The sequence below is a fragment of the Fukomys damarensis genome, unplaced genomic scaffold (assembly GCF_012274545.1).
Source record: "Fukomys damarensis isolate Sample0158 unplaced genomic scaffold, DMR_v1.0_HiC HiC_scaffold_28, whole genome shotgun sequence".
NCBI classification, from domain to species: Eukaryota; Metazoa; Chordata; class Mammalia; order Rodentia; family Bathyergidae; genus Fukomys; species Fukomys damarensis.
This window is the reverse complement of record NW_022900940.1, coordinates 12,851,950-12,866,421: the sequence shown is the minus strand read 5'-3', so window position 1 is coordinate 12,866,421 and position 14,472 is coordinate 12,851,950. Positions and strand designations below refer to the sequence as shown.

Below are 14,472 nucleotides of genomic sequence, written 5' to 3'. Positions count from 1 at the left end.
CTGGTACAAAAAAAAAATAAATAAATAAACTAGTGCACGAAGAAAAAATTTCCATTAGTCTTCAGTCTGTTTTCCTTCTAGCAGAGGCACCAAGATGGAGATTGCTACTTATGTACATTTTTGCTTGGAAAACTGTCATCTATGAATATCCCTGAATCATCAACTTTGACATTCAATAAAGAAGAATGAAAGGAAGTGAGAAAATGAGGCAGATATCCCTGCCCAGTATTCGAGCTTTATGAGTGGCATCTGCTTCTTGCTTTCCATAATTCAGCTATACTGTCTTACATCAGAAGTCAGACTGAAGCTCCATATGACTCAAATGGTCATGTCAGCTGGTGGACTGGGCAAGTATAGCCCCCTGACCAATGGCTGCCATGGAAACCTGGCCCTGATATGTAAAGTGACATGGGCTCTGCTGATTTATATGCAGCTGAAGTCAGCATGACCCCAATTAAATCTTTCCCCTGAATTATGGCTTCTTGTTAACCTGACGGGTTGTGTGATAATTGCACCCAGTCCCAGTACCAGCTTGTTCTATCCAAGCAAGATAAACAGTGCTTACTCCCTAACAGCCCTGTCTGGTGCCATCAGGCCAGGTGTTTGGCAATATTTCACTAGATGCCTTCAAAGCATACTCTGCTCCCTATTCCTTCTGATGACTGCATGTAATAAACACTGGATGTAGTTGAGGCCTTTGTCTTTGGCACTGACCAGGACCCAAGACTCAGCTTCTCCACTTTAAGTCTCATTTCTGTCTGTTCTTGACTTTGTCTTGTGCTGTGGTGGCTCACAGGCCAGGAACCATGGCAGAGATCCTGGTAATGTCCCTTTCCTCATTCTCTACAGGAAAGTATAGTTACAGAACCAGTGAGTCAAACATTTCCATTCTGACCATTTCCTTATTGTTTCTGAAGTAGCTCAGTTGTTAGAACTTGTGAGAAAGGCCATTTTGGAATGAGGGGTACAAATTGCCTTACACAAAGTTGGATTGGATGAATGTAATTATTATGTACTGCAAACATATTCCAATAAAAGTGACATGTAGTAAATGGACAGAAATTGGCATGCTGGGAGCAAATGATAAATGAACTGGCTCCTGAATAATGGGGTCAACACAACACTCAGAGGCTAAAAGGAGCTCAGAAACCAGATTAGTTCTTATGTTTACAGAAATCCCTAGAGGAAAGTGACCACCATTTGTACACTAGATACCCCTGGTATCAATGCTCTTTTCAAGATCCAGGACAGACTTTCTAGAATAGCCTTAAACCCAACTTGGTGGCTGACAGGCATTTTTCATTAAAAATTCAACTGGACTATTTTGAAAGTGTAACCCTGTAACAGTTGAGTTTCAGTTTATTATCATAAAATAATCTTAAGACTCATAAAACAAAATGTAGTTTGATGAGTTTTATATTTCTAGAAAGAGGGCAATGAAATAACGAGCAAGACATTCTCCTCTGTTAAAATTTTGAAATTTTATTTTTTTTTAAAGTATGCCTCTAAAAATGAATTGGTTGGGCTGGTGATTTAGCTCAGTGGTTTTGCCACCTGCCTCACAAGTGCAAGGTCCCGAGTTCAGTTCTTAAGAATTGGCCTTAAGCACCTATAATTTTATGTAAAAATGTATTTATATGAAATTTAAAACACTTGGACAGTTTCAGAAAAATCAAAGTAATTGGAAGGTTGCCAAGGAAAAATAATGGGCTTGAAGGAATATTCTGACACTGTGTATCAGTGGTTTGGGGCATTTTATGAGTACTCTATCTTTTGTTCAAGAATCATACCTGATAATGTTATATGAACATATAAATCCTAACATCCTCTAAAAAACCCACTCTTATTGAAGCATAATTCACATACCATACATTTTATTCACTCAAAGCACACACTAATATACTTAGGATATGGTTTAATTTTAAGTGCAAAACCTCAGGGCTTAACTTTATTACAGAAAAAATGGAATTGTTTATTAAAGAATTCTATAGGGACTCAATTTTTTTCTTTGAAAATGTCTAACATCCACAGAAAGTATATTTTTGCAACATCCTTGCTTTAAGGAAGCCAGGTAGAAACCTTTCCTACTGCAGAGTTTAAATGGGATTATAAAACTCTCAACTCCTTCTGTGGTGTTGACAGGGTATATCTACTATTTATATATGAAGAAGTGAGGTTGTCTAAGTTCTGAAGCATAGGTTTGGAGTAATGCCAAGTGATGGTAAAATTTTTACAATGTTTCCTTTTCTAACTCTTAATTATAAATTAAAAATACCACAGATCTCATTTTATGGTTATATTTTTCATTATTGATGGTTATTATTAAGGTTTAAGAAGTGATAATTTACCATATCTTTTTCCTCAACTGAGGTTTAGAAACAAATGATAAATAAGGATTGATACCCAAGTTCTAGCCATCATGTATGCATTTCAGCTTAAACATAAAAAGGAAGGGCAATTTATTTCCACTAAGGACATAGTAATTCTGCTTATATCTCATTAGCTAGAGCCTAAGTCACTTGTCACTTAGCCAGTCTAATTAAAACAGCAAGTATTAGATGGGCGTGGTGGTGCACGCCTGTAATCCCAGCATTCGGGAGGCTGAGGCAGGAGGATTGCTGTGAGTTCAAAACCAGCCTGGGCTACGTAGTGAGTTCCAGGTCAGTCTCAACTACATAGTGAGACTCTGTCTCAAAAAACCAAAGCCAAGACAAAACACAGGAGGATTTGTGAGTTCAAAACCAGCCTGGGCTACGTAGTGAGTTCCAGGTCAGTCTCAACTACATAGTGAGACTCTGTCTCAAAAAACCAAAGCCAAGACAAAACAAAAAAAACCCCAAAAAACAACAACAACAAAAAAACAAAAACAAAAAAACCCCAGCAAGTATTATGGGTAGTCATATACCCAGAACAAAATGAGAATTCTATTACAGAAGGAGAGAAATGATATTTGTGGACAATTTAGTCTCTGCCACATTCTTGAGTTAAATTTATGCAATAAGGCAGAGGCAAGACAGGGAGGGGCAAACTGCTTACCACATAGCAGGATTACCTGGAAAATTACTTGCAGAAGGGAACCCAGAAGCAGGTAGGTCACACATGCTTGGTTCCTTCTTATTCCTGGCCACTAAGGAAGGCAGTGAGAGGGAATTTCCTTCCTAATTGATGTTTGGCTTTTCCAAGAACAATGAACTGTCGTAAGGCAAGAAACCAGTACACAATTTGGCACCACAGTAACAAGGTTTCCTTAGTTTCCCATTATCTGTTCTTTCTGTGTCTTCACTGTCCCTTAGATTAAGGTATCTTCCTGAATAGTCATAAGAGAGTTCTTCACCTGGCAAAATGTCTTTAGCTGCAAAAAGTGCTAATTTAGGAACCATTGAGTCAATTCGAACAGGAATCATCAACAGGTTTGGCTCACAAGAATGATTAAGGAATCTTCCAATATTTCCTATATAGGTAGGATCAACATATGTTTCCAGTATCTGTCCATTATAAATATGTTCTTTGATGGCTATAATGTAATTTGAGTCATTTGTTGTTTGTAAGTGAATTCTCCTCTGTACTTCGAAGAATCCTAAAACTTCACCAGCATATTCACAGACAAACTTTCCTTTTGGTATAAGTTCCAAAGTACGAAGTCCCCAGCCTTTTTTATGTGTCTTGAACACCTGGAGGTTGAACTGGAGACCCTTCTGGACCACTCTGTTTCTGCAGTGATTACCACACTGGCACAGGACATTGCATTCAAAAATAGGTTTGGCATACTGTGCCTCTGATCCTGTATCTCTAAGGCACAAATTATCATCATAGGTCTCCTCATGGTGGACACAGGAGCAACTTCCAGGGAGACAGGGAGTTTTGACACAAATGCATCCAGGAAATGTCATTTGAGAAGGATCAATGTCTGCTCCAGGTCCAACTACATGATCAGGGGTATACTGTAAAAAAATATAAATACTGTAAGTTAGCATGAGCATGTCATGACCAAGCAGCTTTTTGCTTGCACATTTCCTAATTCCAACATATATAAAAACAAGATAAAACAAAACACAAAACATAAACATTTTATTTGGAAAAGAAATCTCCAATTTAAGATAATTAAGTTTTGCATTTAAAATTCTGTGGTTTTCTTGAACAAGAATAACAGCAGAAAAGATGCTTTTCTCTTGTCAGAAATTAAACTTTTAGAACTCATTGTTTCCCTTTTAGCTCTGGATGTCAGAACAGTCAGAGCTGTATATTTATAAGCAGCTCAGATTTTTATCCTTAGTTTTTGATCTCTTTTATCTTCATCTGGTAATATACATATATATTTTTGGGTCCTTTTAGGAGATAAGAACATCTTAAGTGATAAATCAGTTATGGACAGAATTCCAAACAATGGCATTTAATAATATTGAAATTTATTGTTGATGTATCATATACATGTAAAGAAACTATTTTTTGTTGTTATTACTATTGTTCTCTTTTGGTATGGAATATTGAAACTAGGGTTACTCTAGAACATCTGAAGCTACATCTCCAGGCTCCCTTCAAACCCTTTTCTTTTAATTTTGTATTTTGAATCATGGTCTAATGAAGTTGCTTGGGAGTCTCAAACCTGCAACTTCCTGCCTCAGCCTCTGTAAGTGATGGAATTACAGGTGTGCAACACTATGCCCAGCTGAAATTCTGTTCTCATTAAATGAGAAAGGGATAATATGAAAATATTTCTTGGTGTTTTAAATGTACTTGTACTTTTAAAACATTACATTTGAGGACTTCTGGGAAGATGGTGGAGAGGTGAATAGCAGAGAAACAGCATCTCCAAGATCTGGTGTCCAGACACTGGAATAGAACAATGTGAGTAACAGGAAGAGGGAAGTGGGTCTCCAGGACTCAGCAAGGATCTGAAACAAGAATTGAAGCTCACAGGAAGAGTACAAAGAGACCTCACTGTAGAAGGAGGTGACAAGCAAGGCTTTCTGCTTGAGCCCTGACTCAGTGCATAGGAGGGGAGGCTCGAATCTGCAGACACATACTGATAACTGGAGATCCCAGAGCACACACCAGTGGAAAAGAGCTGTGGGCACAGTGGACTGCAGTGGCTGGTGAGTTATTTGGGTTCAGATACCCCATATGAGAGAATGATTGGCAGCCAGCCATCCTGAAGAGAGGCTGAGAACAAAGAAGCTGTGGGCTGGCACCATCTAGTGGCTCCTAGTGTTAGAATGAGGAAGAACTAAAATCAAAGCTGGAAGGAGGCAAACAGATTATTGCAGCTTAAACAAATTGGGTTCTAGGCTCACAGCCAGAAATCTTCCTGGACCTCAGGGGAACTAAAGGTACAGGTTGCTGGGATTATCCATTACCCCATCACAAAACTAAGGCTGACTTGCTGAGATTAATCAACTAAGATCTGAGTTCTGCCTACCCACTATGTCTACCAGTAACAGCAGGGACATGCCTGGAAGTGGACATTTTTCTATTTATTTATTTATTTTTTGGTGGTACCAGGGATTGAACTTGGGATCTTGTGCTTGCGAAGCAGGCAGTGGAACCACTGAGCTAAATTCCCAGCCCTGCTCTTGTTTTTATATAAGTGGGAACATTGTTTCTAGTTTTATTCTTGTTGTTTTGGTCTTGATTTTATTTCTTCCTTCTTTCTTCCCTTCTGTCTTCTTCACCAGTCTCCCAAAGTTTGCATAATCTACCTTTGTCCTCTAACATTACTTCTAATTTCTTCTCTTTTTCTATTTCTCTATTTTTCTTCCCTAATCCCTTTTAAATTTTCTCACCTGAAGAAAAAACTGAAAAATGGAGGATATATTTATTATATAAAATATTCTGGATGCTTTAGATTTTATTATATAACCACAAATCTAGTTCATATAGTTTGTGGCAAGTTAATAGTTAGCTCAGTTTGTAATTTTCTAGGCTCCATTTGATACCATTGTTCTTGCTGGCGGTATTACTTTAGCCAAGAAGACATAACTGTTCTAATCAGTTGTTCTTCCTGGCATTCCAAGAATGAGATGGCCTCAGGGTCATATACAACACTGTAGGCCATGGCAAAGAACCAGGGGCTAGGCCAAATAGGTAGCAACTTCTTATCATCAATAAATTGAAGAGGTAGGATCTCGTAACAGACTCAAAACTCAAAAGCTACACTTGGAAGATATCACTCAGAAGTAGTCATTTCCTAAGGTTTCTAAATACCAGCAATGAAGCTACTTGCCATAAGCAGCTTACAAGCATCAAATCAGGAATTTAACTAAAAAAAAAAAAAGAAAAGAAAGAAAAAAATGAGAAGACACTTATATAAGACACAACCTCAGACTTGCAGCTCACCAAAGGCAAATGCATAGGGAAATAAGGTGGAACAATTTGAAACCCACTCACCTGGACTCTGAAGTGTTAACAGTAGAAATAACAAAGCAGATGAAAAAGGCTCTAGAAAAATTTAAATCAGATATAAACTCTCAGATAATGACAGAGATGGTGACCATAATGAAAGACATGGTTAGTGACTCTAGAGCATATACAGATTAAAAAAAAAAATAGAGGCACTTAGAAAAATGATGGGAATTATGAATGCCCAACATAGGAAAGAAATGGAAACCATGAAACAGATTTAAACAGATATCTAGGGGATTAAATATTCCATTAAAAGTATATGCAGCAGAGAGCCAATTTGAGGACAGAATATCAGATACAGAACATAAGACTGTCATTAGTGATCTTGAAAAGAAAGATTTCTTATAAATAGCAAGGGACCACAAAAAGCAATTGAACAGCTGCTACATGATGCAAAGAAGAATAAGAACAGAGGTCAGTCAATTTAAAAGCAGGAGATACTGCATATGACATAAAAATTTTGTTCACAGAAGTAATGGCAGAAAACTTACCAAGCATGGAAAAAGAATTTGACATACAGGTAAGTGTGGCATATAGAAATCCAATTAGCTATGATAAAAAAACTTCACCACGGCAAATAATAGTCAAGATTCCAGAAATTCAGCAGAAGAACAGAATATTAAAAGCTGTCAGAGAAAAGAAACAAATTACATGTAAAGGGAAGCCCATCAGAATCACAGCAGACTTCTCAACACAAAACCCTCAAGTTAAGAAAAGCTTGGAGTGAAATATTTGAAGCAAAAACAAAAACAATAAACAAAAACCCCAAAACACCTCCAACCCATATTGAGTACCTTGAAAAACTATCTTTCATAATTGATGGAGAAGTAAGATACTTCCATGACAACACCTAAACAAATTTATGACCTCTAAACCAGCATGCCAAAATGTTCTGAAGGACGTTCTGAGATACTGAGGACTACAACTCTATGAACCAAACAGAATGAATCCACCAAGCAAGGCAAGAAATTAAACAGAGAGGGGAAAACACAGAACCAACAGAAAAATAACATGACAAGGACAAGTCAATACATATCACAACTATTAATGTAAATGGTCTCAATTCAATCAAAAGAAACAGACTGGCCGAATGGGTCAAGAAGCAAGATCCAACAATATAATGCCTACAAGAAATATATTTAATTAAAAAAGAAATTCATAGACTGAAAGTCAGATGATGGACAACAATACTTTATGCAACAGGAAACCAGAAAAAAGGCATGGGTACCTATTCTATTTGCAGACAAAGTGGATTTCAAGCCAAGACTGATTAACAGAGACAAGGAAGGTCACTACATCTTTGTCAAGGGAACAATCCAAGAGAAACAGATAACAATCATAAATACATACACACCAAATACCACTGTACCCAACTACATGAAACAAATATTAATGGACATGAAAAATCAAATAAACACTAATACATTTATAATGAGGGACTTCAGTCCCCCACTGTCACAAATAGACTAATCAACTAGACACAAACATTAAAGAAATATCAACTGAACCAAAATTTTGAACAAATGGACTTAGTAGATATCTAGAGTGTTCTTTCCCAGAATATCAGAATAAACATTCTTCTCAGCTGCACATGGGAAATTTTCCAAAACAGACCACATACTAGCTCACAGAATATGCTTAAGAAATGAAATTATCCCATGCATACTATCAGATCATAGTACAATAAAATTGGAAATCAATGGCAAAAGAAACAACAAAAACTTCATAACACATGGAAATTAAACAATACCCTCCTGAAAATGTGTCACAGATGAAATCAAAGACATGAGACAATTTAAATGATAATGGCAATACAACATACCAGACATTATGGGACACAATAAAAACAGTCCTATGAAGGAAATTTATAGCAGTGAATTCCCATATCAGAAAAACAGAGCAAGTGCAAACAACCTAATGTTGAACTTCAAGCTTCTAGAGAGAGAAGTCAAGCCTAAAGCTCATATAAGGAAGGAAATTATGAAGATCAGAGCAGATGTTAATACAACAAAGACCAAGAAATAAAAAGAATCAATGAATCAAATAGTTGGTTCTTTGAAAGACTATATAAACTTGACAAACCTTTAGCCAATCTTATCAAAAAAGGAAGGAAAAGACTCAAATCCATGCAATTAAGAATGAAAAGGATGAACTCACAATCAATCCTGCAGAAATCTAGAATACAGATTCTTGATACATATGAATTACCAAAGCTGAATTAAAAAGATATATAAATTCTAAATAAACCAATATCAGTTAATGAAATTGAAGATGTAATTAAACACTACCAACAAAGAAAAGCCTGGGTCTTGGTGGATTCACTACTGAATTCTACAAGAAATTTTAGAGAAGACCTAATGGTGCTACTTCTCAAACTCTTTAATGAAATTGAAAGGGAAGCAGTACTCTGAAATTCATTACCCTGATACCAAAAGCAGAGCAAGATCCAACCAAAAAAAGAGAACAACAGGCCAATCTCCCCAATGAACAAAGATGTAAAAATCCTCAATAATGGCAAACAGAATGCAGAAAATCATCAAGATTATACACCATGACCAAGTAGGATTCATCCCAGGGATGTAAGGATGGTTCAAAACATACACAAATCCATAAATATAATACAATAAGAGAGCCAAGGACAAAAACTATGTGATCATCTCAGTATATGAAGAAAGTGTTTGGCAAAGTCCAACACTCACGCATGATAAGAACCCTACAGAAATGGAATAGATGGTCTTTATCACAATCCGAGAAAATCCATCTATGATAAACCAACAGACAACAGCATACTAAATATCAAAAACTTTTTAGCTTTCACTTTAAAGTCAAGAACAAGACAAGGATGTCCACTGTAACTACTCTTGTTCAACACAGTTCTGGAAACATTAGCCACAGCAATTAAACAAGAAATAATGAGGATAACAAAGGAAGAAGTTAAATTACAATTATTTGTGGATGAGATGATACTCTATTTAGATGACCCCAAAAACTCAGGGAAAAGATTTCTAGATTTGACAACCAAATTTAGTAGCATAGCTGGACACAAATTCAACACTCAACAATCAATAGCATTCCTGTACACAAATAACAAAGTCACTGAGATAAAAAGCAGAGAAACTTTCTAATAGCATCCAAAAAAAAAAAAAAAAAAAAAAAAAAAAAAAAAGATGAAAGAAGTAAAAGACTTTTACACTGAAAACTATAGTACTCTGAAATAGGAAATTGAAGAGGATATCAGAAAATGGAAAGATATCCCTGTCCTGGGTAGGAAGAACCAAACTTGTGAAAATAGCCACACTTTCAAAACTGTTAAACAGATTTAATGCAATCCCAATCAAAATGCCAATAGCATACCTTACTGAATTAGAGAAAACAATCTTAAAATTCATGTGGAACCAGAAAAGACCAAGAATAATAAAAGCAATTCTGCGCAACAAGGCAAGGCAGGGGGCATCACAATCCTTGACTTGAAATTATACTACAAAGCTACAGTGATGAAAACAGCAGGGTAGTGGCTAAAATAACAGACCTGAAGCTCAGTCAAACAGGTAGGATGTAGAAATAACTCCAAACATACTCAGTCACCTTATTTTTGACAAAGGAGCTAAATAACTTTACTGGAAGTAAGACAAACTCTTTAAGAAATGGTGCTAGAAAACTGGCTTTTCACATGCTGAAGATTAAAATTAGAACTATATCTTTCACTGTGCATTAAACTAAAATTGAAATGGATCATGACATAAATATTAAAACAGAAACACTAAATCTGGTGGAATATGGAATAAATAAAACTCTTAAAGACATACATAGGTGTAGGCAAAGACTTTATGAACAAAACCTGGATTACACAGGAAATTTCACAAAGAATCAACAACTGAGATTTCATTTTATTAAAAAGCTTTTGCACAGCAAAAGAAACCACCAATAGACTGATGAGACACAGACACACTGTGGGAAGAAAATTTTGCCAGCTGTTTCTGAAACTGAGGACTAATATCTAGAATACATAAAGAACTAAAAATAAAATTACACTCCTCCCAATTTAAAGACCCAATCCAAGAATGGACATCTGAAGTGAACAGACACTTCACAAATGAAATTGCAGATAAATATATGAAAAAAATGTTCATTATAACTGGTCATTTGAAAGATGCAAATTAAAACAATGTGGAAATTCTATCTCACTCCAGAAAGAGTGGCTATTATGAAGAAATCAGCCCATAACAAATGCTGATAGAGCTGTGGGGGAAAAGGAATCCTTCTCCACTGTTGGTGGGAGTGTAGACTGGTGCAGCCACTGTGGAAATCAGTGTGAAGATTCAAGATACTAAAACTAGAGGTTCCACTGGACCCAGCTATTCTCCTTCTTGATATCTTCCTGAAAGAATTAAAAGCATCATACCACAGGTACATATGCGAACCCATATTTATAGTTGCACAGTTTTTTTGGGGGAAAGCACCAGGTACTGAACTCAGGACCTTGCACTTGTGAAGCAGGCAGCGGAACCACTAAGCTAAATCCCCAGCCCTGTTGCACAGTTTGTAATAGCTAAATCTTGGAAACAGTTTCTGTGCCCATCAACCAATGAAGATGTGTGTGTGTGTGTGTGTGTGTGTGTGTGTGTGTGTAAACAGTAGAGTACTACTCTGCCATAAAAAGGATAAATGTGAGATATTTCTAGGTAAATGGATGCACCTTGAGACCATACTCAAGTGAAATAAATAAGACACACATGTTTAAATACTGTATTATTTATCTGGCATGAGAAATTTCAAGTGTAATTAAGCACTAAAAAATGTATAATAGATACTGAAAAATGAGAATAAAATGTTAAAATGAGAAGGAGAATAGGGACAAGGGAGGAGAGGAAGAAAGGTACAAGAAAAAGAACAGAAGTAAAAAATGGAAACAAAGCTTTTGCAAATAAGGGCAGGAAAAGGGGTTGAAGGGAGGAGAGGGGAATGGGAAAAGAAAGAAGCAAGATATAACTTGTACAGGTATAAATTCCCTATGACAAATGTTATCATTGTGTATATCTAAAATGTACCAATAAAAAACATTACATTTTAAAAGATTACAAATAAAAACATTACATAATAGTATGGACAAAGAAGAAAATGCTAAAATAGAACGTCTGTTTGTAGCCTGATGTTTCTTTATTACTGCATCATAAGCCCCTTCCCCTTCTTTAAGACAAGGTCTCACTATGTAGTCCAGGATAGCCTCAAACTTATGATCCTCATGAGTTTGACTCTTTCATATGTGAGGATTATAGGTATGTGCCACCATGCATAGCTAAGAAGCTTATTTTCAAACCCTAAAGTTTCTCTCAGGAGTTCAGCACATTTACGTATAGAATTATTTTTGTTCACATAGGACCTAATTTGTTTACACTTTCCTTCTTCTAAAAAGGTCTTAATGAGATTTAAAAAGAAGTAAAATAAATGAATAATAGTTATGAAGAGTGAAGTATCCTATGGTTTGGATACATATACCCCAGAGTCCCATGCATAAAAAAAAGGGTTGGTTCCTGCTCTGGAGCTACTGAGAGGTGGCAGAACCTTTAAAATGTGGAGCCTAATGGGAGGAAGTTTAGTTACTGAGGGCATACCCTCAAAAGGGGATACTGGGATATTTTTCCTCCTACCTTTAATAAATGTAAAACTTTGCCATTATTAAGAAAAAGAAAAGGGTGGGGGGGTATTGGGATTGCAGTCTCTTCCTGTCTCTCTTTTGCTTTTCAACACCATCTTGTACCACATGTTCCCAATACTGATGGTCTGCCTTCCTGCTGGCCACATAGCAATTGAGCCAACCAACCACGGATTGACACTTCTGAAAATGTGAACCAAAATAAATCTTGCCTCTTTTACAGTTGATTATCTCAGGTATTTTGTTACAGTAACAGAAAGCTGCTTAAACAAGGTAAAAGGGGAAATGTGAGCAAGCCAATCCAGTGATTTTAGATATACCAAGTATATAATTAGAAGCAGACTGGACATTTGGGCCTGTCTGAGAGAGGCCAATTTAAAGAGTGATATATGAAAAGATGTAAAGCTAACACTGTAAGGAACAATCTTGCTGTTCAGAAGTAGCATTGGCTTCCGCCAGTATTCACACCAGAAAAAAATTTCACCAATGTGTTCTTCCAAACTATTCTTTCATAGAAAGGAGTTTCCAAGGCTGATTTTTGTTCTGACCCTTAATAAAGGCTGTCAGCATGCAGCCCCTGCAGCTAGATAAGACCAGTTGTATGGCCCTTCATTTAGGAGTAGTTCTGAGAGCACTTAGGGGAATGTTAACACTGCACATCTTTCAGACAATCCTCCACTAACATTATGTTTCCCAGTCAAGCTTCAGAAAGACACTGAACAGCATGTAGTCACACTCCCTTGGTGGATCTATGCTGTTAAGTGCAGAACCCTATACTTTTTCAGGTGATGAGCTAGAAGGAAGATTGACATCCTCTGTGAAAGATGAGGAAGGTGATGAGTGGGAGTGCTGTGGGGGCAGTCAATATTCTGCTCAAAAAGTGATTTGGGGGTGGAAAGTGAAAGAGCTTTCTATTTGTGTTCTTATGTCATTAGCAGGGATGCCATAAAGACATGAAGTTTACAAAAAATTCCCTACTTGTCAATTCAGTAAGTGCTGTTTTTGTCAGAATCTACTTCTAAGCTATGCATAGTGGTGCATGCCTATAATGCCAGCATTTGGGAGGCTGAAGCAGGAGGATTGCTGTAAGCTTGAGGCCAGCCTGGGCTACAAAGTGAGTTCAAGACTGGGCTGAATTACACAGCAAGACCTTGTCTCAAAACAACAACCAAAAACCAACCCCTCCCCCAAATCTACTTTGTTTTTCAAAGATTCCATGTTGAAACATAAATGGTTACCTAGACCTTTTAAGAAGTAAATGAAGTAAAATAAAGATTTTAGTATATATCTTCTTTGGGGGGTGGGTATCTGGGATTGAACTCAGGACCTTGTACTAGCATTGTGAAACTTCTCATAGAGAATTCTTTTAAATTGATTTACTCTTCAACATTCCATATTTTAAGGTAATATATAAATCATTAAACTCTTAATTTTCTTGACACAGATAAATCCTTTGAAAATCAAATCTGACTTCCTACAGTTTTATAATCAAGAAAGCATATTATTCCTTGTTGAAAGAGAGTATCACTTGTACTGAGCACAGTGGTGCATATCTATGAACCTAGCTACTTTAAAGGTTGAGGCAGGAGGATTTCAAAATTTGTTTCAGAAAAAGAAAAACATCTAGGGATGTAGCTCAATGCTTCTTGGGGTCTATCCTTAGTACTGCCTCCAACCCCCATTGTATTTATTTTTACTCAAAATGAAAAATAAATTGAGAATCTCAAATCTTTTTTTGAGGAGATATTTTTAAAAAATATATTATTTTAAAAGGATATAAAGTTATTTTTTCCTATTATTGATAAGGATTGGGGGGATAGGTTAGTGGTAGAGCTCTTTGTCTAGTATGTACAACGCCCTGGGTTAAATCCCTAGTACTTTACTTTTTTAAAAAGTTCTCCAATTAATGCATGATCTAAGATAGGGACTTGAGCGACTGAGATTATAAATGGTAGCTAATTCCAAATGAGCTACAGATACCTTCAAAAGGATAATATAGTGTTCTAGGTAAATTTCCCATTTAAAAACAATGCAAGTAATTTTATTTTCCTGTATTTCCATTTTCTCCTTCATAAAAGGTCAGTAAAATAGCACACCAAAAAGATACTTTATTGAACTTAAAAAAAGACTATTCTCAAGAATAATCTTTTGAAAACCTTAGTCTAATTTAACATATGATTATGTGATTAACCATGTTTTTAGATATGTGACTACATACTGAAAAAGTATTTATTCTTTTTAGAAATAATCTGAAGTCATTTACCTAACATCCCATTCAAATATTTATAAGCTAGGCACAATGCTTAACTTTGCATATTCAAAAACTAAGGGAAATTGTGTTTCAAATTCAGAGGCAGCAGACTTGATATTAATATTTTTTGTTTTGCTCAGTTTTTTTTTTTTTTTTTTTTTTTTTTAAA

At 36.1% G+C, this 14,472-nt stretch overlaps 1 protein-coding gene across 2 annotated transcripts in view; it reads right to left on the bottom strand.

Moving 5' to 3' along the window:
* Window positions 1–14,472, bottom strand: part of LOC104851526 (histone-lysine N-methyltransferase SETMAR) — a 74,085-nt gene that overhangs the window by 54,201 nt on the left and 5,412 nt on the right. Inside the window, exon 2 of one of the 2 annotated variants that reach the window (XR_777235.3) lies at window positions 3,053–3,941. Coding sequence is in view for 1 of the 2 variants with exons in the window: in XM_010608723.3 (XP_010607025.1) it covers window positions 3,159–3,941 (783 nt within the window). In the remaining variant the exon portion in view is untranslated. Of the gene's footprint in view, window positions 1–2,831; window positions 3,942–14,472 lie in introns of those variants that run through there. The other variant, XM_010608723.3, reaches the window with a different exon arrangement.